The following is a 22,980-nucleotide window of genomic DNA, read 5'->3' as shown; positions in this document are numbered from 1 at the left end:
CAAAAGATGTGAAAATCACTTTTGTTTGCCACCAGATCAAAGTGAAATTGATTGTATTGATTGCACAGTTCTTGGTGATGAATGCCAATGTTTCACGGAAGAGTATCTGAACTGGGGCTATTTCAGGGTTCAGTCTTGTCAGTTTAGGGAGATATCTCAACAACAGATACTCATCAAAGATCTCATGGGCATTCTTCTGGCTATCTGTGACGAATATAAAGGTATCACTGCCTCTGATTTTACGGCTTTTTTTCCAGGTTACCATGGTGATGTAGGTAAAAAGAGAGGCTCTTTCACCTCACATCCTAAATAGATATATGGTACAGACATTTTTCTATGGGTATAACCATTGATAAGAAAAAAACTGAGATCAATTTGGAATATTATTACAAAAATAAACCAGTGCAACCAAGCTATAACAACAACTGTACTTATAAATTATGGGTTAAACAGATGTTGCTTTTGGCAGCACTTTAAATTTTTTAAACACATTCAAACCCTTCTTCTGCTGCCTCCGCAGCCTTTAACCATAACAGAACTCTTAAGATAAACACAGAGATTCTCAGATTTCTGCTGTGGTGGGCTCATCGTTTTCAGGATGTACTTCCATCTGTTAAAACAATGACATTGCATCAAATTGTGGTTCAGTGTAAGAGGTACAGTGGTAATGAGGAGCTGCTATAGGAACTGGGTGGTGCTGGCGGAAACAAAGCGTCTCACTCACCTTAGTAGAAAAGCACTTTGCCTTGGGAACGAATTTCCACGATGTCACTCTCCACAGTGATTCACGGAGCGAGGCTGCCAACTCATGTGTGTCATGTACCTGACAAACACAAACCTAACATGTTGTCAACGCCTCTGAATACAGTATTCAGGTTCTGCTTCACACCATGAGACAAGCAGTTTTTCCACACCTTCATGCGGTTCAGACAGGCATTTCTGAAGTCCATGCTACTGCTGCTGCTCACGATACTCATGGACGAACCGAGAATCACCTCAGCAGCTGCATGCAGCTTCTCTTGTTGCTTAAGGATACACACAAACATACATAATTACTTTTTTTTCTGGTGTCAATAACTGTTGGAAATGAATGTAAAACAACCATCACAATCTACCCGAGTATAGGGTAATGCTTAATTGGATAACCAATTCAATCCATAGTTAGTGAAAAGAGAGAAAAGCTGTCAATGATCAAAACTGTTGCTGATTCATTTTCTGATAATGGACTGCAATAGTTATCATTACAGGACTAAAAACTCTTAAGTAAAAGAAGTAGGACACTTAGTGTGTTTGTGCATGTGCGTGTATGTCTTTGTCATGCCTTTTTCCTGTGATTTTGTGATTTCAGTGTGTTCCTCAGCTCAGTCTGCACGTCTGCTACGAGGGCCTGCCTGTTGTTGTTCAGAATGTCCTCCAGGTGGAGATCTATCAACATCTCGGTGGCTGAATGATCAACAATTTGCATGTTTGGATTGGAAAACTGAAAGGCAGGCTGTCTACAGTGTAGGGTTTTGTTCCTCACCCATAAGATCAGTGAGCTGGGAGGTGAAGGGGTCACTATGCTGTAAGAAGAAGAAAAGCAGGAGACTCTGCTGCACTGTGGGAAGACTTGATTCCTGCTCTGGATCAACCCAGCTGTCTTTCTCTACTGTGTACACAGTACCGCCGCTATACACAAGATCTGCAGGGGATGTTGAAACATTTATGCCAAAGTAAAGAAAATAATAAGATGGATACAGTGGGAGTTACTTGAGATAAGAATTTTAAGAAGAAAACAGTGTTCGCATGAAGCCACACATGGGTTACAACCAGCATAACATGTATCTAGCATGCTGGCAATTAAAGACACACCTCTGGGTTGGGCAGGGCATTTATTTATTTATTGCAGCCTTTTATGTCAGCATTAAAAAATAGCGTGTCAAACGTGTTTCTTTTCATCCCAAATCAAACTTCTTAAATAAGATAAATGTTGATGGAAGATGGAAATAGTCAGAGACAGTGTGAAGCAGAATAGATTACGGGGCGTTTTCAGGTTTCATTGTGTAAATGTGAATGGATAGACTACTGCTGATTAATACAGACTGTCGGTTTTGTTTGTAGTTATGATTTATTGTATACACAGGGGGAGACACTTATTGTGAAAGAGCAGTTTCTGACTGTTATCACCACATGAGTGCGTTTAATCACACTGCTCCAGTCTGCCTTGTGTGCAAAACAGCGACTGTTAAGTCTTTTTAAAATGTAGCTTCCAGACTAATGTGTTTCTTTTTGATAGCTCTCTTTAGGGTAAGGTTTTAAATACCTGCTACTACTGCTTAAAATAAAATCTAAATGACTAAATGGTTAATCCATCCATCCATCCTCATCCGCTTTGTCCGGGGCCGGGTCGCGGGGGCAGCAGCCTAAGCAAAGAGGCCCAGACCTCCCTCTCCCCAGCCACCTCCTCCAGCTTATCCGGGGGAATACCAAGGCGTTCCCAGGCCAGCCGGGAGATATAATCTCTCCAGCGTGTCCTGGGTCTGCCCCGGGGCCTCCTCCCGGTGGGACATGCCTGGAACACCTCACCCAGGAGGCGCCCAGGGGGCATCCTTGTCAGATGCCCGAACCACCTCAGCTGGCTCCTTTCGATGTGGAGCAGCAGCTGCTCTACTCTGAGCCCCTCCCGGATGGCCGAACTTCTCACCCTATCTCTAAGGGAGAGGCCAGCCACCCTTCGGAGGAAGCTCATTTCTGCCGCTTGTATCCGCGATCTCGTTCTTTCGGTCACTACCCACAGCTCGTGGCCATAGGTGAGGGTAGGGACGTAGATCGACCGGTAAATTGAGAGCCTCGCTTTTACACTCAGCTCCCTCTTCACCACGACGGACCGGTGCAGCGTCCGCATTACTGCAGCTGCAGCCCCAATCCGTCTGTCGATCTCCGGCTCCCTTCTCCCATCACTCGCGAACAAGACCCCGAGATACTTGAACTCCTCCACTTGGGGCAGGAACTCATCCCCGACCCGGAGTGGGCACTCCACCCTTTTCCGGCTGAGAACCATGGCCTCAGATTTGGAGGTGCTGATCCTCATTCCCGCTGCGAACCGTTCCAGTGCGAGCTGGAGGCCCTCACCCTATGAAGCCAACAGAACCACATCATCTGCAAAAATCAGAGATGAGATTCTGAGGCCACCAAAGCGAAAGCCCTCCGCCACTTGGCTGCGCCTAGAAATCCTGTCCATAAAAATTATGAACAGAACCGGAGACAAAGGGCAGCCCTGGCGGAGCCCCTCACCCACCGGGAACGAGTCCGACTTATTGCCGGCAATGCGAACCAAGCTCTTGCAACGGTTGTATAGGGATCGAATGGCCCGTAGCAATGGGCCAGACACCCCATATTCCCGCAACACCTCCCACAGGACACCCCGAGGGACACGGTCGAATGCCTTCTCCAAGTCCACAAAACACATGTAGACTGGTTGGGCAAACTCCCATGCACCCTCAAGTATCCTGGAGAGGATAAAGAGCTGGTCCAGTGTTCCGCGACCAGGACGAAAACCGCATTGTTCCTCCTGTATCCGAGGTTCGACTAACGGACGAACTCTCCTTTCCAGCACCCTGGCATAGACTTTCCCAGGGAGACTGAGGAGTGTGATCCCCCTGTAGTTGGAACACACCCTCCGGTCCCCTTTCTTAAAGATGGGGACCACCACCCCGGTCTGCCAGTCCACAGGTACTGCCCCTGATCTCCACGCAACATTGCAGAGGCGTGTCAACCAGGACAGCCCTACAACGTCCAGAGCCTTCAGGAACTCGGGGCGGATCTCATCAACACCAGGGGCTCTGCCACCAAGGAGTTGTTTAACTGCCTCAGTGACCTCGCCCCCGGAAATTGGCGGGTCATTCCCCTCATCCCCAGACTCTGCTTCCTCCTCGGAAGACGTGTCAGTGGGATTAAGGAGGTCCTCGAAGTATTCCTTCCACCGCCTGACAATTTTCTCAGTCGACGCCAGCAGCGCTCCGCCAGCACTATACACAGTGCAGGTAGAGCACCGCTTTCCCCTCCTGAGACGTCTGACGGTTTGCCAGAATCTCTTCGAGGCAGTCCGAAAGTCTTTTTCCATCGCCTCTCCGAACTCCTCCCACACCCGAGTTTTTGCTTCAGCCACTGCCCGAGCCGCATTCCGCTTGGCCTGTCGATACCTGTCGGCTGCCTCCGGAGTCCCACAGGCTAACCAAGCCCGATAGGACTCCTTCTTCAGCCTAGTGGCTCCCTTCACCTCTGGTGTCCACCATTTGGTTCGGGGATTACCACCACGGCAGGCACCAACCACCTTGCGGCCGCAGCTCAATGCAGCAGCTTCGGCAATGGAGACGCTGAACATGGTCCATTCGGACTCAATGTCCCCAGTCTCCCTCGGAATGCTGTTGAAGCTCTGCCGGAGGTGTGCGTTGAAGATCTCGCGGACTGGGGCCTCTGCTAGACGTTCCCAGCACACCCTCACTATGCGTTTAGGTGCACCAGGTCTGTCCAGCGTCTTCCCCCGCCACCTGATCCAACTCACCACCAGGTGGTGATCAGTTGACAGCTCAGCCCCTCTCTTTACCCGAGTGTCCAGAACATATGGTCGCAGGTCTGCTGATACGATTACAAAATCGATCATCGACCTACGGCCTAGAGCGTCCTGGTGCCACGTGCACTTATGGACACTCTTATGTTCGAACAGGGTGTTCGTTATGGCCAAACTGTGATTAGCACAGAAGTCCAGTAACAGAGCACCGCTCGGGTTCAGATCAGGGAGGCCGTTCCTCCCAATTACGCCCCTCCAGGTCTCGCTGTCGTTACCCACGTGAGCATTGAAGTCTCCCAGCAGGACAACAGAGTCTCCAGGTGGAGCACCCTCCAGCACCCCCCCCCCCCCCCCCCCCAGGGACTCTAAGAAGGCTGGGTACTCTGAACTGCCACTCGGCGCATAAGCGCAGATGACAGTCAGGACCCGTTCCCTGACCCTAAGGCGCAGGGAACAAACCCTCTCGTCCACCGGGAAAAACCCCAACGTACCGGCAGCAAGCCGAGGGGATATTAGGATACCCACCCCAGCCCGCCGCCTCTCACCAAGGGCAACTCCAGACTGAGACAGAGTCCAGCCCCTCTCCAGGAGACTGGTTCCAGAGCCCAAGCCATGCGTAGAGGTGAGCCCAACTATATCTAGCCGGTACCTCTCAACCTCACGCACTAACTCAGGCTCCTTCCCCACCAGAGAGGTGACATTCCATGTCCCTATTGCCAGTCTTGGCAGCCGGGGGTCAGTCCGCCAGGGCCTCCGCTCCTGGCCGCCACCCGGCACACAATGCACCCGACCCCTATGGCGCCTCCTGCGGGTGGTGGGCCTGCGGGAGGATGGGCCCATGTCTCCTCTTCGGGCTGTGCCCGGCCGGGCCCCATGGACTAAGGCCCGGCCACCAGACGCTCGCCCTCGGGCACCCTCCCCGGGCCTGGCTCCAGGGCGAGGCCCCGGTAACCCTATCCCGGGCAGGGTAAACTGTTTCCTCGGTTTCCTTTTCATAAGGGTCTTATGAATCGCTCTTTGTCTGGTCCCTCACCCAGGGCCAATTTGCCATGGGAGACCCTACCAGGGGGCAAAAGCCCCCAGACAACATAGCCCCTGGGATCCCTGTGACACACAAACCCCTCCACCACGATAAGGTAGCGATTCAAGGAGGAGTAAATGGTTAATAAAGACTTAAATTAGGCTCATTTTACTGGACTGCTGTCTGGACACAAGAAGACAGTTTGGTCTTTTTTAGAGAAGAGCGTCCTGCTTGTTAGGTACTCATTGACAGGAGAAACCATATAATATTTATAAGACTATTACTCTGCGAGTCAAATGATCTTATCTGTTCAAATATGCCATATAGAACTAATTTGCAAAATACATTTTGGGAAACTATAATGCTGCTGTCTGTATGTCCATCAGTTTGGTCCAAATTTAAACCCGAAAAACTTGATGGGTTTAATTGCAGGGGATGTTACTAAAAGCTTTTTGTAACTCTGATGGGACAGACTTTTCCTTGCATGGCACTGGCGGTCTTGTGGATGTGTCTTGTCAACTGCTGAATATTTTGCAACAAAACAGGTCCTGATAGATTTGCAGCAACTCTGGTTGTCCTATCTTTTTATCTGGCACTGCCATCAAGTCAAACATTCAGTCTGCACGTTGCACACAGTTCACATTCCACATGCTTTTTGCACTGTCACTGTGACAATATCAATGAAACAAAAATGAAACACTGCTCATCCCAAAAGCTATTAGCATGAAAAATTATGTAAATCCTTCTGAAAAAACAAACAAACAAACTTTTAAGTATATTACTTTAAGAAAAGCACAGTAATTCATGGGTAAGACAGACAGTTAGGTCAAACCCTTTATCCACAACTGGAGTCGCTGCTATGAGAATATTTTGCAGCGTGACTGAAGCACTAAATCTTGTATTGGAAATAAATGTCAAGTGCAAATTAGTTGCAGATGAACCCCATTCTCATGAGGCAGGTTTTTAGAGTGCAGGGACAACCACTGTGTTGTGACAGAAAGTAAATTCTAGAGTCCATTTTCTTTTAGTGCTTAATGCTTTTGTTTATGTTATATGTTCTGCGTCCATTGTTCTGTTTGGTTTTGCCTTTCCCATTCAAATGTTGGGCTTATGAGATCCATAAAAGTCTTAATTAGCAGCCTCAGGCTTGGGCTCATTCTCTCATAAACCCACGCAGGTGGTTGAAATTAGTTTTCTTCAACAAAGGTAACAAATCCAAGTTCTAATTGTTTCAATGTCTTAATGTCCTGTAAGGACAGGATTAACTGTTCCGGACTTTGGACCTACATCAGGTTCGTTTTACACTCTTTTTATTGGGAAATCAAACCTCTCAGCAAAAAGAATTAAAATACACCCTGAACATCAGAACATGCTGTTCCCATCAGTGATTACCTTTGAAAGAAGAGCAGTAAAGTCTATATAGTCCCAGCTCTTGACAGTCCAGAACAGCAGGAAGTTTTTGAAAGAAGCCAGAGGGCCCAGTGACAGGAATGTTACTGGGGTTGTATACCAACACATGGAAACATGTCAAGGAAGACTAATCCAAATCAGATGCCCAAATACCCCTGAAATGAGTCAGGCCCTAGTCTGAATTTCCTTCTTTTCAATTCCTTTGCCTACCATGACAGGAAATGAGACTGTGTGGTACAGATGTATGATAAAACATGAAAAGGATATTTGTATGTGAGTAAGTTCTGTTGCCACATTGGGATATGGCAGCAGACAGGGGGTCAGGAGTGTAACCACCTGAACACTCAGATCCCCAAAGAGGCCCTGCTCCATGGTTTGTGGTGGGATGCTGAGTGGCACCCTGCCTCCTATAGCAGGGTGTCCTCTCACACACCAGCACCCTTTCTTCACACAGCACGGAGGCCTTTAAATTCAAGGGGAGAAGAGAAAATCAGACGGATCAATAGAAGGCACTTATTCCGGTCAAACCTTTAAAAGCGGCATTACTGACGGTACAGAACAGGTGACGTCCAGGGTCAGTAACAGTTGGTCCGCCAGTGCAACTCTTCTCTTGACCTTGACACTGCAAGAACGCAAGATGACTATGTCAGCAGTTCATAAAACAGAGACGGATATTTCCATTCCTTTTTAATTTACAATCCAGACTCCACTCAAGAGGGTTTAGCACAGTCAGCCCTTTGTCTTGTTTTTATGTTTTTACTCCAAGACAAACCACTCGAGGCAGTTACAATGATCTACGGCAATACTCTTTTGCTTCAACTTTTTTATATTGCAGTTACTTTTTAAACTTACTCAAAAATAATTAGCTAAATTCTGTTTATGAAGTGAGATCCTTAATGAACCAAAAGCAAAGTCATTAATTGTGAGATGCTCTAACAAGAGGGAGGCTTTCAAAAACAGAAGCTATGATATACATCGATGCACTCGTACCTAAATTCCCGCAGCGAGGCCTCCTGGTTGATTTTGAGTTTGAGGTGGATTTGTATCTATGAAAAATAAGAAACATGTAAACTTTTTTTGCTTGAAGCTTAACATGTAACTCGAGATGGGGAAACAGATCTGTTCATACCCCGGCATTAGCCAAAGTGAATGTGCGCAGGAATGCCTCTAGATGGGCTTGCCACTCTGAAGTGCAGTGTCTTGTGTCTTTTACCTGTACATTGCAAGTTATTTTAAAAAAACATGAGACTCACACTACTTGTGTTACGACTGAAAAACAAGAAAAGTGCATTTCAGAATTCATCTGAGTTGTTTTTCTACCTGAAAAGATAGAAGCAATCTGAGGGAACCATACAGATCTGTGAAGGCACTCAGCTCCTCAGGGTCAGGCTCATTACATGGCCACACACAGGGACACATGCTCTCTTTCAAATGGACAAGGGCTGATGTAGCAAGAAAAGAGACGATGTAATGCACAGAGGTTCCAGTTATGTGTATATGTCTATATTTGTGTGTACATACCAGGTTGGAGGGCTTCCATTTGAATCCCTGCACACCAGGGGCCAGCCGCTGCAACTGTGCAATTAACTGGATCAATACAACAAAACATTAGCCTTTGTTCCAGGAGCTGCTGGGACAACTAGCTTCCTGTTAGTTATCTTTATGCTGCAGTAAATTTAGATGGAGGCACTAACAGTAATTGTTCAGTAATAAATTATTGGTAACCAATTAATCATCTATTGATAAAATGTTATTCACCATATCCTGAAGAATAAGTTAATTTATGTAGAGACTTAACATTTATGATATAATTTATAGCTTTAATTGATACAATAAAAATCCATTGAAGTTTTATTTTAAGTTACCGTATTTCCCGGACTACAAAGCGCACCTGAATATTAGCCGCACAAGCTAAAATCAGGGGAAATCCTGTTTTGTACATACATTAGCCGCACCTGACTAAAGGCCGCAGGTGTTTCAATGTTGACTTATCATATGTAAGAGAATATGCACAAAGGGAATTGTCAGGAAAGAGATGGCTGTTTGGAGACACACCCCTTTTATTAATATTTTGAAAAACAAGTTATGGGTACATATTTGCACAACTTTTTAGGTAGGTCAGCAGTGATCACTGACTGTTTTAGGAGCTTTTTGAGATCAAATAGAAGAAAATACATAACATTAAACATGTTAACAACACAAAAGCCATATTAAACGCAGACTACTTTAGACCCGGAAGTAGGATTCGTCGCGTCATCACTGAACAACCGGATAGGCAATAAGGATCCCAAAGCGTGCCAAGAAAATATCCCCCCACAAAAAATGAACCACCAGCAGCCTGAACTGATGATACAAGACCGGATGGATTCATGCTTTCATGCTGTTTACACTAAATTGTGACCATAACACCCAAGTATTGCAGGATAAACTGTGACTCATCAGACCAGGCATCTTTTCCAATCTTCTACTTCTAATTTTAGTAAGCCTGTGTGATTTGTAGCCTCAATTTCTTGTTCTTAGCTGGCACCCTGTGTGGTCTACTGTGGCTGTAGCCCATCTGCTTCAAGGTTGGGCAAGACAACTGCCACTCACCTCATATTTTCCTTTTTTTGGACCGTTTTCAGTAAACCATAGAGATGACTGTGTGGGAAAATACCAGCAGTTCAGCAGAAATACTCAGACCCGCCCCGCCGGCATCAACAATCATACCAACTCATTCTTTATCCTGAGGCTCATCTTGATTTTCAGCATAGTCATCGTGACCATGTTTACTTACCTAAATAAATTCAACTGCTGCTATTTGATTGCCATCAGACATTTGCATCAATAAGAAGTTGAATTAAGTGTCCCTGATAAAATGACCTGTAGATATTAAAATACTGCATTTTTCTAATACATGGTGTGTAAATATAAAAAAAATAACCCCTTTTATCCAAGGACATTGTCATTTTAATATTTGAACAAACCCTACCTTAATCCTCATTTGTCTCCCTGTTATGCCTCTTTTATTTGGTGCAGTCTCAGCTGCTTTGACTCACCAGTGCAGTTCAGCTTTTGTGTAGAAACTTCGGTGTCAGTCCACAAAAGCAACAAAAGCCCTCCTCCTGTCCTTAAGCCCAGCTTTTGCCTTTGCTTTCCCATTAGCATGATCAAACGCAGCACCTGGAGAGGCCATTTGAAAAAACAAACTCCTAGCTTAACATGCTAACGCTACTTGCTAGTTAGCGTTAGCTAATAATTTGCTAGTAATTTTCATCTTTATTAATCTCTAAACCTTTTTATCCATTTTCTTTTCTACCATGAATCAGGAATAGCTATAACTTAAACAATTACCTGTTGCATTTCTTTCAGCATTTTCAGTTGTTGTCTTTGTGCTAAATCAGCAACCTAACCTAATTTAATATGGGATCAGAACTTTGTTCCCGTAATTAGGCTGTTGACTCATACCATACCAATCCAGGAAAGCATCTGTATGTAATTTGAAAATTATTTATTATTTATTAGTTGTTTAAAATATTTGACATCATCATCATATTCATTGTAATAATAATAATAATAATAATAATAATAATAATAATAATAATAATAATAATAATAATAATAATATTTTTTACCCAGTTTTGAACATGGTTTTTATTGGTATGTATTGTATTGCTAACTGTTTTTTAACTTACTATTTAGTTTTAATGGATTTAATTTAGTTTAATTAATTTATATCTAAGCATATAATAGGCAGTAGTTTAAAAAGTATGTTTTGGAACATTTACATTTGATTGTAAAAATGTCTATATATTTAGGCATATTAGATCATAAGAAAGTAATTTATTTATTTTTATTTTTCATAAAAAACTGTTCATATACAGTGACAAGTACTCGCCTCCTTTGTAATTTCTCAGTTTTTTCCCCTACATTTGTTACACTTAACTGTTTCAGATCATCAATCAAATACGAGTAATAACAAAAGATAACCTGAGTAATACACCACACTGTTTAAATGATTATTTCATATATGATAAAAGCTATCCAAATCCATCTGGCTCTGTGTGAAAAAAGATAAGTGCAGTATAAATCTGTTCAGTGGTTGTTCTGTCCTTGGCAGCAAGAAAAATTAAGTAACTGGAAATGAGTCTTTCACATCACCGGGGAGGAGTTTTTGGCTACTCTTCTTTGCAGAATTATTTTACCACAGTCAAATTGGAGGGTTTGTTTTATGTTCTTTTTTATGCAATCCTGCGTTTGTTAGTTTTAGGACAGACGTAATGGGACTGAAAGCCTTCAAAAAGTTAAACATTTGTCTTATCAGTCAACAGATTATTTTCCCCAATGTTTTGCAGTTCTTTAGATATTGTTCTGGGTTCTTTTGTGACCTCCTCCATGAGTCATCGATGCACTCTTCAAGTCATTTTGGTAGGCTGGGTTCATGAGTGTGGTTCACTAGAGTCTTAAAGCCTTAGACTGACTGATCGATGTGAATGACCTTGTTTATCATCTGTTCTTGAGTCTTTTCAAATCAAATCAAATCAAATCACTTTTATTGTCACATCACATGTGCAGGTACATTGGTACAGCACATGTGAGTGAAATTCTTGTGTGCGAGCTTCACAAGCAACAGAGTTGTGCAAAATACAATAATGTAAACAAGCAAAATACAAGAATGGCTACATCTGAAACTAATAAATATATGTACAATATATAATAGTATATGCATTTCTGGATGTGTATACTAAATATTTTTCTACGTGTGTGTGTGTGTGTGTACACATATTTTACAAATTAAATAGAGTAAACAATAAATAAAATATATAAAATAAAATATACAGAGTGAGACATGTGCAAAACAGTGGCGTTACTGTACAGTATGGAGTGCATAATGTTAAAGTTCCAGTAGTGAAGCTGAGGTGTCTATGAAGTGTTCAGCAGTCTGATGGCCTGATGGAAAAAGCTGTCTCTCAGTCTGCTGGTACGGGACCGGATGCTGCAGAACCTCCTTCCTGATGGAAGTAGTCTGAACAGTTTCAGATCATGGCATGATGTGTTGCTTTTTGTTGTCTTTTCACCTGCTTCACTTTGTCAAACAGAGTGATTTCTTGATTCAACAGGTCTCGCAGTAATCACGCCAAGTGTAGATAGCGTAGATAGTGAAATCGAACTCAGCTTTTCAAAAAGATGTGGCTAACCACAGTTAATTCATGATTTAACAAAGAGCTGACAATGGCTTCTTCACATGGGGCCTTCTTGGTTTGGATATTTTTTCCCATAATAATTGAAATCTTTTAAAAGCTGTATTGTGTATTTAGTTCTAGTTTTAGTGTTATCTTTGCCTGATGTTAAAATGTTTTTGCAGATCTGAAACATTTAAGTGTGACAAAGAGGCATAAAACTAAAAATCAGAAAGGTGGCAAAAACCTTTCAAGGCGCTTTTCTCTGATAATGTTAGCAAAGCTCTTAATTTTATGATGATAAATAATTATTAATGATGCAATAAAAGTCACTCTACCACTGGTACTTTGTACTGTACAGCTGTAATTTTGTGGTGTTTATCAGGCTCATTACGTGCACCTCTGTTTGCAAAGACATCATTAAGCATGTATTTATTATATCTTTTGGGATCTTGCAATATTTTTCATCCTTAAAAATGAACAAACAGAACACAATTCTTTCCAAGTAAATGTAATAATTTAATTTCTTTGTAATTATTCATAAATATAAAATTCAATATTGCACAGTGTGAAAAAAATCACCAGAAGATTAAAACATCTAAATTTCACAGTTGCTGATTGGATGAAGACATATGAAACTCTCCTTTAGCGTGAATCACTTTCCTTCTTTCTTAGACCACTCGCTGTATCCACCAGTATAATTGCATGCGCTGAAATAGAGAACAGAGATGAAAGATGTCAGAATATAAAAGCTGTTATTATTACATCATAAACATGCAGTAGAATGCTGCACATTTTTAAAAACAACAACAACAACAACAACAACCAAAGATGGCTCTCTACAGTCTTAAGGACTTATTGCCTTTGTGTTAATGAAGAAGACTTGGAGTTTTTTTAATGGGCCTTGTCCATGTATGTGTGTGTATTGTGTATTATAAGCAATAAATTATTTACGTCACATATCCCAGCTGTTGGACTTTGCCGATGGCCAGTCCTGATCGCCTGCCCGTCTGGCAGGAAAACACCAGCTCTGGTGCATCCAGCTGTGGCTTCTTTATGCCATACTTGGCCTTGAATTCCTCTGGATTCATTGCAAAAGCAGTCTCCACTGTATCAACTGAAGGAATCAAAGAAGAGACGAAGGTATAAAACATGAATATGCAAATGAAAACTTAGAGAAAACGTACAGAACTTGAAAAACAATCTCACGTGGGATATTGGTGCATCCTGGAATATGTCCTTTTGCTACCTCCTCTTCACTGCGGACATCAATCAGAATGAGATTTGGGCTCTTTCCCACAAGAGCCTTCAGTTCCTCATAGGAAATATCCTTGGTACCTTGAACATGGCAGAAAAAACGTTTCATTAAATTAATTAAAACTACACCACTTTCTTTTTTAGATACAGGTTTTAAGTGACACATCATCCTGACACAAAAATGCATTATTGATGATCTGTCATGGTCCCTGTGCCCTGCTGGTCAATCCTCTATTGGGCAATATGTTTGTGGTTTGTTTGCTCTCTCGCCCTCTCTCTCTCTCGCCACGGCGATGCTCACTGCGGGCTCCCGCTGCTGGCCCACACACCTGCTCATCACCACACCGGCCGCTGATCCCAGCTGATTACTGCACTACTTAGATGGCGAGTCTGCACTAGTCTTCGCTGGATCGTTCTGTTAGGGGTTCCGAAAGAGACTCAGGCGCAGGCCAGGGTTTCCCTTTAAGCGAAGAACAGTGCGTTTATTCACAGTGAACACAATCACCAAGTGGCTATGTACAATGTGCAGGGGAAACGGGTCCGGGTCGCCAGGGTCCGTGGGAAACAGGGTTAGGGGAAAAGGTGCTCCACACTTTCTGTACAAAAGCTCCTCCTCAGTCACTCCTCTCAGAATCCGGTTCCAAAAACGATCTAAACACAAAAGGTCGGGTTAGCGGGATAATAACAAAGGGCTTTCAAGATACAGGTTGGCAGATACACAAGTTTGACTGACGCTGATAGTTCAACGATCCAGCGAAGACTAGTGCAGACTCGCCATCTAAGTAGTGCAGTAATCAGCTGGGATCAGCGGCCGGTGTGGTGATGAGCAGGTGTGTGGGCCAGCAGCGGGAGCCCGCAGTGAGCATCGCCGTGGCGAGAGAGAGAGTGAGAGAGAGAGGGCGAGAGAGCAAACAAACCACAAACATATTGCCCAATAGAGGATTGACCAGCAGGGCACAGGGACCATGACATGATCATTGCCAAAGGAAACTAATTACTGTTCACGTGAAAGGTTAGATGAAATATGACACCTGCTTTACTTGTACAAAGGTACATGCAAACACGCTGATAAGGAAGGATGTACTAATGCAAACCGCACTGTGGCTACATGTCATTTGGCATGTGTAATGTAGTGATCCAGAGAGTATCTTTGCTTCATTGTTAGTGCCGCAACAATCTAGCAATAATATTCAAATACATGTACATGACCCAGCCACTTTGTTAGGTACACCTGCTCAGCTGTTCATCATCTCAAAAATTTAATTAACCTGTCACACGGCATACAAGGCTCACCAAAAATTAAATAATAGAAGAGTCATTTCAGCATGATCCAAATTCTCTAAAGCTTATTTATAGCAGCTACTGGAATCGATACCAAGAAGAACTGAGAAAGTTCTGAAGCTAAAAGGGGGTCTTGCTATCAAGGTGTACTTATTAAAGTGGCTGATGTAAATCGTCCTAGTTATTTAAACACCGTAAGGTAAACAGAGTGTTGAGTTCAGCTATTAAAATAATTCGTTTCTCAATTCGGCTTTTAGTTTAAGTAGAAGATGGCCTGAAAAAGAACCTGACATTTAGCTCCCCTTTCATGCTATATTCCTTACAAGATAATTTCACTCGCATGTTGACTTGTTCTTATCATATAGTGTGATGAATATGAGCCTGTAAAATAGGAGTAAAGGTACACTGTCCTGACTGCCAGTGAAAATATGCAGATAATTATCAGCGGTTATTAAACCTGATTGTTTTTTCTTACTCGAATAACCGAGTAAGAAAAAACAATCAAGTCCTTAGGGAGACTTAAAAGCTTCCAGTTTGAGCTATTTATTGTTTGCTGAGTCATTCTTATCCTACAAAGTGAGGTTTCTTCATGTAAATATTTAGTAGTAAGAGAAATAAATGTGGGAAAATGAAACAGTTCAACAGAAGGACCCCAAAACAAGTTTAAGTTTACAAAAATATATAATTCAGATTTTTATGAAAACACTCTATTACTTCTTCTTAAGCTACTGTAGTTTCGAATTGTTATTTTACAAATTGGTTACCCATTAAATTAGACGTGCTTCAATTCAGACAGCAATAAATATTTTATAGTTTGTTAACCTGGTTAACAAAGTTGCAGAGTGGGCTTAAAGACTCACCTGTGTTAGCCATCCTCTTTGTTGGGTGAAGTTGAAAATATGAATGGCATTAGCAATTATATATAATGGAATAATAATGCACCTTCTGCATGCATTTGTTTGGTGGCACCTCATTGGCTCACCTACTGGTAAAAGGTGGATCTTAGCCCTCGAGACTTCACTGCTTAGCCAATCAAATCAAAGTCTTACTCATTTGTTTCCCAAGTAAAAGCTAGAGGAGGTGTTTAGTGACTGTGCAAAAGCCTGTTTTACAGTGTATAGTTAGTGGCTTAAATATTTTTTACAAATGTTTTGTGCAAGTAAAAATTATGAGTGTGACATGCCTAAAGGATCAAAAGTAAACCAGTCTCAGTTCTTATAGTGCAGACACAATCGCATTATTAGAATGAAGTGAACCCAACCTTTAAGTGGAAACTAAAAAAAAAGAGGTTAACATATAGAGTTCTCGTTTAAATGATTTTATTTTTTAAAAAGCACTCAGCAGTGTCTATCTAAAAAAATAACATTTACTTTACATTCTGTCTTTGATAGATTAAAAAAACATCACAGATCTACAGAGGTTAATTTGCCAGCAAATAAAACTGTGGTGGCTGCAAAGTAGCATAATAAATGATTTGTTAACATTATTCCTCAACTTTACAGTCATATTCACTCATATTTACACATTCCTTGAAGAAGGAGTTTAAATAATGTTTAAATTCTACAGTCACTGATTACACCACTACAGAACTGCATTTGTCCAGATCACAGTGTTCCACGTGTACTTTAGTAAGTCCATCAGTAGAGTCTCTCTTTCCCTTTCGAAACTTCTTATACTTCCCACAGATCAGAGCTGCTATTACAACCAGTAAAAGGAGAGCGACTCCTCCTCCTATAATCCAGGCCATCAGTGTGTGGTCAGAAGATTCATGCAATTCATACCGCTTACATGAAAACTCTGAAGGATCGCTGCTTCCTGCGTTGTTCACTGCCACCACACACACTTTAGTTCCCACTTCCAAAGATCTGACCAAACCCCGCCGTGACGCATCCCCAAACTTTGGGACTTCACTGTCCCTTCCCTCGATGACTATTCTGTACTCAGATACCACTGAAGATGGAGCACACCACTGCACCTGTATTTTCCCTCTGTCACTCCCCTCACTGACTGGAACCAGCGCTTGGATACGTGGTGAGTGAGGACGCACATTAGCTCCACTCATCCCAGGGCAGAGGCACCCAGTTTGCTCTGAAAGTGTAACACAGGGAACCTGGTTCTCCGAGCAGGGGTCGTACTCGCAGAGCTGGTTTTTCTGGTGTATCATTGGGACGTTCACCACCCTAGTAGGAGCTGTGGTGGTGTCGTATTCAATAAGGTCATAATCATCCTGGCCGTCTGAGCCCATGTCAGGCACGCGTATGATCTGTGAATGGGTGATGGGTGGGGAAGCAGACGCAGCATTGGTGAAGAAATGGGAATGCATGGGAGGCAAGACAAAAAAGAGAAGTGCCACCAGGTTCCTGCAAAGTGAGGTCATCTCTGTGAAAAGAAATGACAAGAATAAATATGGTCACTGGTCACTTTACAACCATAAATAGACTGATTGATGCAACCTAACCACAGCTTGTTCATTAACCTACTTCTGTATATTAAAAGTATTCCTATGTAATTTTCTTTAGTTATGATGAAGTAAATTACATAAGAAACGCACTGAAGCAACAGTCACTGTAGCAAAAAAAAGGAACTAGTTACCAGTGATGGGAATAACGGCGTTACAAGTAACGGCATTGCATTTGGAGTGGCACAAATAATTTGTGTGGCATCTTATTTAGTGCAGAACACCTGATTGTTATGTAAATAGTTTGAAATGGTTATTAAAAAAAACAAAACAAGGTAAAAGGTAAATGCAAATAACTGGTGTTTGCAAACGTTGTGCATAGGATTTTAAAATTGACAATTTATATTTGCATTTAAAGTTATGAAATATGATTCAATAAACATGTTTGTGGTTGTTACAGTAAAAAATACAACTTTTTCTACTCCGATTGTATGTTTTTTTGTCTGACTTTAGATCAATTGTGTTAAAACAGTTTATCAAAATAAAAAAAATCCTGCAAATTCAGACACGTGAGGTTGTGCTGAAAAGAATGATACCAAACAAGGCAAAGTAAATAGTTTTTAAAGGTGAAAAAAAATGGCTAATTATACCCTGGACCCCAGAGTGTTAAACTTTTAAAGTAATGCAATAGTTACTTTTCCTAGTAATTGATTACTTTTAGAATCTTGCAACTCAGTTACTAACTCAGTTACTTTTTTGAAGAAGTAACTTGTAACTATAATGAATTACTTTTTCAAAGTAACTTAACCCAACACTGCTAGTTACTGAATTTGGTTGAAATTTCCAATTAATAGTTCTGCAGTGGTGAAATAGTGAAACTTTAAGATTTGTTCTCCATTTTGGCACCTTAACACGTACTGTTAAGATGAACAGTAACTGTTAACATCTTAACTGTTAAAACAACTCCACGCTGTTTGATACAAAGACACATTTTTCTTTCAGTTCTCCTCTGCTCTTCGGTGTAATACTTTGGAGTTCAGATATAATCAGTCCCTCTCTTTTCAGAGAGCCATCAGGTGTGGAGAAAAGTAATGGAGGGAACATAAAAAAATAATTATTAATATTATTTTTTAGCTTTGAGACACTTAAGTTACCTTAGCAGTATGCTTGGTATTACTATCCCGTTGCAGGATGACTTGCGGTCTAGATAACAGGATAACAGATAGGTTTCTATGCACGTCAGAATTCATTGTGCAACTGCCCTCAGCAGTCATATCGTCAGAGGAGATAAGCTTGCTAGCACCTGTGGTAGCCATAACATCCTCACCACCATTTTTAAAAAACAAGCTTTAGATCTTGGGCAGTTCTTCTTTGCCTCCACACTTTGATCTCGCTCTTACTCTGATACAGCTTAATCTTGTTCTTGTCTGTCCATGACGCCTTATTTTTCAGAATTCTGCAGGCTCGTTTAAGTACTTTTTAGATTTAAACTGTAGTCTGGCCATCCTGTTTTTGTGGCCATTTAGTGGTTTGCATCTTGCTTCTGTATTCTGTTCATGAAGACTTCGAAGTCGCTGACAAACACAAACACATACCTGCCCCCAAAGATCTGTTTCTTTACCATAGTGAGGGTTCTTTTGTCCTCAGCAGTGGTCTTCGTTGGGTTAATCGTCCCTTTGTGATTACAGGGCTGATGTCTTTAACTGTTTTATTCTTCTCATAATACCTTTAGCTTTTTCCTGTTGTTGAACAATGGCAACTACAGACTCTGTAGAAGCAAGTATAAGTAACGTATCCCTACGCTAATGGACCAATGTCCAACTTTGATAAGATAAGTGGAAGAGAATGGCTGGCTGGCTGGCTGGATGGATGGATAAATGGATGGATGGAAAGAGTGGCACTGGCAAGCAGAGAAAAATGCATCCTTGTCCCAAACATTATGGAGGGTAATATATAAAAGAAGAGAAAGATAAAAGAGTTTTTTAAGTCTGGTAATACATAAAATAAAATTCTTTGGCTGGATTCGAGGCACCAGGATGCTGTTTGCCTTGGTTTACAGCTCATAAATGCTCTTGTGTACACTCAAACATCTGCAGTGTCCTGTCCTGTAAACACGGATAGATAAATAAATACTGAGTGCGGGAAGACAAGTACAACTACCCCATCAGCACTACCATTGTTACCTGGCAGAAAGCCAGGGGAGTTTTGTGGGAACCCAAAATGTAGAAAAAGCCAGCTGGCTTTCATTCTGGTCAGTTTACAAAATTATTCATAACAGTCAGAAAACATTTTTCATGCTGTTAAACGATAATACTTATGACTAAACCTCTAAAAATAAAACATGGAGCAAAGAAAATACTGAAATGGGTCTACAGTACCTGCTTAATGCTGATGGATGTGTCAAGTCTCAAGTCTGAAGTTCTTTGTTTCCACTGTGGCTGCTCTCACCGTGTGCTCCCGACTGTTCTCAGTCTTAAGCTGTTTCTCTCAGACTCTCTCCTCCTCCTCATCTACACCCCCTCATCATTCTCTCCCTTCTGGGCCTCCCCCCACCTCCTCTTTTTACTCTTTTTTCACTTCTTCCCATTTGTTTTTCTTCCAACTGACCAGCAGTGCTCTTTTATTTTGTTAATCCGTGTCTGGAATTTGTGTTTGAATGTGCGTTAGGAGGGAGAGGGGGAGAGTCGCCATGTGTCTGTGTGCTGCTCAGCATATTAATTTGCTAAGTAACAGCGGGAGACAGGCTTGTGCTTGTTGCTCGGAGTGTTTTTCACAATCTGTAGGTGTAGCTGTCTGTTTTTCCATGTTATATGCAGGTGTTATTATGGAAGGGGACAGCACATAAGGTCACCTAACTACGTGTTTATTTGTGCTTCTCAGAGTCAGGAGGGGGGTGAGGAATGCTTGGGTGTATTTATTAAAGTTGTCCTGCATCTCTTGTAACCCCTCATTGTGAGACATTGGAGAGAAACAATGGAGGTTTGTTTTGTTTTTACCCTTTTATGGGATAAAGCTGGCAGAGTACACATTTTTTCTTTCTTGTTCCAAATGCCACTGTGGCACAGAATAGAGGAAAAGTACCAGCGCAGGAGCCTCCTTTTATCGTTAAAGATTCACTCAACTCATATCACTGACATCTCTGGATCCTTCATTTCAGAAACAATTCCTAAGATCTTTGGCCGTTTTTAGTCAGTAGAGTCACGCTGAGTGTTTTATACAACATTACAGTTCTTTGTTTGGGAGGATGATGATTGGCTTCTTTGTGTGTAAAACAAAAAGTATACAGTGTGTTTAAAAAGTCATAACTGCCTTTGAATTTTCTTAGAATGATTATTTCGTTTAAATATGAGAAGATTTGAAGGCAAATCTGTTAAGGTTTTAGTGAGTATGAGTTTACATATGAGGGCAAAACGATTGAAGAAAGCTATAAATCTGTCCAGATAAAAATACAATAGAAAAGAACCTAAACATGCAGTCATTCAAAGTGGAACAACATAGTTACTGGGCCAGGTTGCTTATAACTTTAACTCTCAAAAAGAAGAAGCTGAAGTTGGAGCTTTAAGAATACACAAAATAACATAATATGAATCCACACTGGGAAAAGGTATGCTGTGCACAAAAACTTAGATTTAGACCCGCATAGCTCTAAAGGGTTGAAAGTGAGGTGTAGCCTTTCATCTTTCATAACATCTACAGTCTTTCTCCTAATTACCTTTAAAAATTATTCACTATCACATTTAAGACCTTGACTCTCTATGTGCTTGTTAAAAAGGAGTCTAGCTGAGTCATCAGTTAGGAAATTCTGTAACACATTTTCAGAGAAGAGCAGAGGCGCTTCACAAGTGGTTGTGCCTGTTGTGGGAAATGAAACAGTGTTGCACATCTTGGTTTTATTATCATGCAGAAGAAATATTGAATCCAAATGTTCTTTTCTCCCCAGCACAGCCTTGTTCAAAGGCTGCGATGAAGGATTAAAAAGCTGAATTGAAAAGTTCAGACTTTCAAACAGGTCAAGTGAAACAGATATGACTTCTCAGTTTAGACCTAATGAACGTTCCCAGGAGTCGTCAGATATCGATTATTTCTGAAATGTCATCTATTCCACATCTTTGGTCACTTGATATTCGTGGTATTACCCTTAAGTAGTATCTCAGTGCTTACTGGATGAAGCAAACATTTGATGAACGCATTCACGTCCTCGGGATTAACTGTAATCGTGTTAGTCATGTCAAAATGGAAAACTTTCCATTTCCGAGTACTTTAATTTTTGAATGAAGACCTGTGAAACGTTCCCTGCTGTCACAGCTGTATTTTAATGTTTATCCAAAGACATTTTAAGGGACAATCTTGATACTGGGAGAACTTCCGGTTCTTAATATCTTATTTGGGGAAAAAGTTAGCAAAGCTTTTCAGTGGTTACATGACTGCTGATCCTGGGGTTATTTAAGACACTGAAGAACTATTTCAGCGGTTCTTCAAAGCCAAGTGCTAAGACCTGGTTTTAAAATGACTTGATTTATTGCTCATTAGCAATAAATGCAGATTATGTCTCTGAACAAGGCAGCGTAGCTTTTCTCCTTGCACTCCTGTGTTTAGTCAGTCAACCAAGCATGAATATAACATGTATCATTTATGTGTCATAACTGAGTAGAAAATTCAGGAAGAGCTACTGTAAATTCAGTAGGAAAGAGCATATTTAGAAAGGTCTCCTTAAGTCGTCCCCCATATGTATATTCTGTCTTCACGTTGTTTTGGCTACGTGAAACCACCATTTCTTCCCCTGTCTGACCCCCCCGTTTGCCACGTCAGAAATTGCTAAGTATCAACAGTTTCCCTGAAACTGTCTGGTACAGGTTTCTGTGGTTCATCAAGTTGAAGTCATTCATTTCAACATCCAGTCAATCCTTGAGGACAGTCCAGGATCTGTGATAACGATTCTTCTCTCATTACAGAAATACTCTCACATTTTCAGCACAGCAGTAAGTTTTTTCTTGCTTCATCCAGCTCAGCGTGGGCATTTTGCTCCATTGTTTTTTTTTTTATTTTAAAATAAGCAAGATCGTGTTTTATGACACTAACAATAAAGAGAGCCAAAGAATTTCACTCTGCATGAACACAGTGTCAGATTAAAAGAAACATACAGAAACAGTGGCTTACAATAAAGATTTTTTCAAAGGTCTGCAAGCGACGACTCAGCCAACGATACATCTAGACAGACTCCAACACAGAGACCCTTCCATCAGCTTGTATGCTATTTGTGTGTGTGAGGTCACACTTGTGAGGGTAGGATTACGTCAGATAAAGAAGGAGCTCCTCTCTTCGTCAAATATGGAAAGCGGAATCGACAGAACAGAAATGGAAGCAAGTATCTGCTATTTTTAACACGCTACAGCCGATCAGCCAATTTTTTTTTAAAGATTAAATTTATTGCCTGTTTTTTCATGTTCATTGTCAACTCTGGAACAACTACTTACAGGCAAAAAAGTATACAGCATAGAGTCAGTGACTGACTATGTTCAGTAAATCTTGTGATCGTTGGGAGGTGAGTAATTCCTGGATGAATGGCTTGACTTCCCGCGGTCAGTTTTAGGCCAGACTGTTTTTTTTTTTTTTAATTTTTCATAGAAACTGTGGTTCAGAGGTCCCTGAGGAATAAAGGAAGCCATAAAGATTGAGTCACATTACTTGAGATAGTGAGTTGCCTGCCTGTGCACATTCCCCTTTCTTTCCCTCCTACATGTTTGATCACGTTGCTGTATGTGACACACAGCCATGACCACATAGACAACTCCATGGTTTAAACTTGTGGTGTAGTAGTGGTTAAAAAAAATCCCTACTGATATGGAATTATTTTATTTATTATTTTCCTGAGTAAAACAACAATTATTCATTAAATAGGGAATCT

At 41.5% G+C, this 22,980-nt stretch overlaps 3 protein-coding genes across 4 annotated transcripts; all 3 read right to left on the bottom strand.

Moving 5' to 3' along the window:
• Window positions 1-562: 562 nt before the first annotated feature.
• On the bottom strand, window positions 563-10,334 carry top6bl (TOP6B like initiator of meiotic double strand breaks). 2 transcript variants are annotated; one of them, XM_085371887.1, is made up of 14 exons: window positions 10,314-10,334; window positions 10,019-10,142; window positions 8,502-8,567; window positions 8,301-8,422; window positions 8,110-8,193; window positions 7,971-8,026; window positions 7,531-7,602; window positions 7,248-7,443; window positions 6,963-7,086; window positions 1,523-1,681; window positions 1,322-1,443; window positions 915-1,025; window positions 725-838; window positions 563-610 (listed from the first exon to the last, which is right to left on the bottom strand). In XM_085371887.1, exons 1-14 carry the CDS (start codon window positions 10,332-10,334, stop codon window positions 563-565), a joined length of 1,419 nt encoding a protein of 472 aa, XP_085228013.1. The 2 variants fall into 2 exon arrangements, with proteins under 2 accessions (XP_085228013.1, XP_085228022.1); XM_085371896.1 differs by having other exon boundaries at window positions 725-823; window positions 8,502-8,555.
• A 2,310-nt stretch (window positions 10,335-12,644) lies between these two features.
• Window positions 12,645-13,691, bottom strand: LOC146638956 (thiosulfate:glutathione sulfurtransferase-like). The gene is made up of 3 exons (XM_085371875.1): window positions 13,349-13,691; window positions 13,094-13,256; window positions 12,645-12,849 (listed from the first exon to the last, which is right to left on the bottom strand). Exons 1-3 carry the CDS (start codon window positions 13,581-13,583, stop codon window positions 12,795-12,797), a joined length of 453 nt encoding a protein of 150 aa, XP_085228001.1. The 5' UTR covers window positions 13,584-13,691; the 3' UTR covers window positions 12,645-12,794.
• Window positions 13,692-16,248: 2,557 nt separating this feature from the next.
• LOC146638955 (LRRN4 C-terminal-like protein) lies at window positions 16,249-19,531 on the bottom strand. Its single transcript, XM_085371865.1, has 2 exons — window positions 19,454-19,531; window positions 16,249-17,056 (listed from the first exon to the last, which is right to left on the bottom strand). The coding sequence occupies exon 2, from the start codon at window positions 17,052-17,054 to the stop codon at window positions 16,251-16,253; it is 804 nt and encodes a 267-aa protein (XP_085227991.1). The 5' UTR covers window positions 17,055-17,056; window positions 19,454-19,531; the 3' UTR covers window positions 16,249-16,250.
• Window positions 19,532-22,980: the final 3,449 nt, after the last annotated feature.

This window comes from Diplotaxodon limnothrissa, linkage group LG2 (genome assembly GCF_057381915.1).
Source record: "Diplotaxodon limnothrissa isolate DT_005_m linkage group LG2, D_limnothrissa_male_GT1.1, whole genome shotgun sequence".
Taxonomy (NCBI): Eukaryota; Metazoa; Chordata; class Actinopteri; order Cichliformes; family Cichlidae; genus Diplotaxodon; species Diplotaxodon limnothrissa.
Note: the sequence above shows the minus strand (reverse complement) of the source record. Positions and strands in the feature narration are given on the sequence as shown.

Coding starts and splice junctions, on each gene's coding strand:
- top6bl (XM_085371887.1), bottom strand. CDS start 10,334: ATGCTGAAAGAAATGCAACAG. Junction 1,444..1,522: donor CCAGCTCACTGATCTTATGG/GTGAGGAACAAA, acceptor TTGATCATTCAG/CCACCGAGATGTTGATAGAT. Junction 839..914: donor CCTGTCTGAACCGCATGAAG/GTGTGGAAAAAC, acceptor ACAACATGTTAG/GTTTGTGTTTGTCAGGTACA.
- LOC146638956 (XM_085371875.1), bottom strand. CDS start 13,583: ATGCATTTTTGTGTCAGGATGATGTGTCACTTAAAACCTGTATCTAAA. Junction 13,257..13,348: donor AGGATGCACCAATATCCCAC/GTGAGATTGTTT, acceptor TGATTCCTTCAG/TTGATACAGTGGAGACTGCT. Junction 12,850..13,093: donor CAACAGCTGGGATATGTGAC/GTAAATAATTTA, acceptor TCTCTATTTCAG/CGCATGCAATTATACTGGTG.
- LOC146638955 (XM_085371865.1), bottom strand. CDS start 17,054: ATGACCTCACTTTGCAGGAACCTGGTGGCACTTCTCTTTTTTGTCTTG.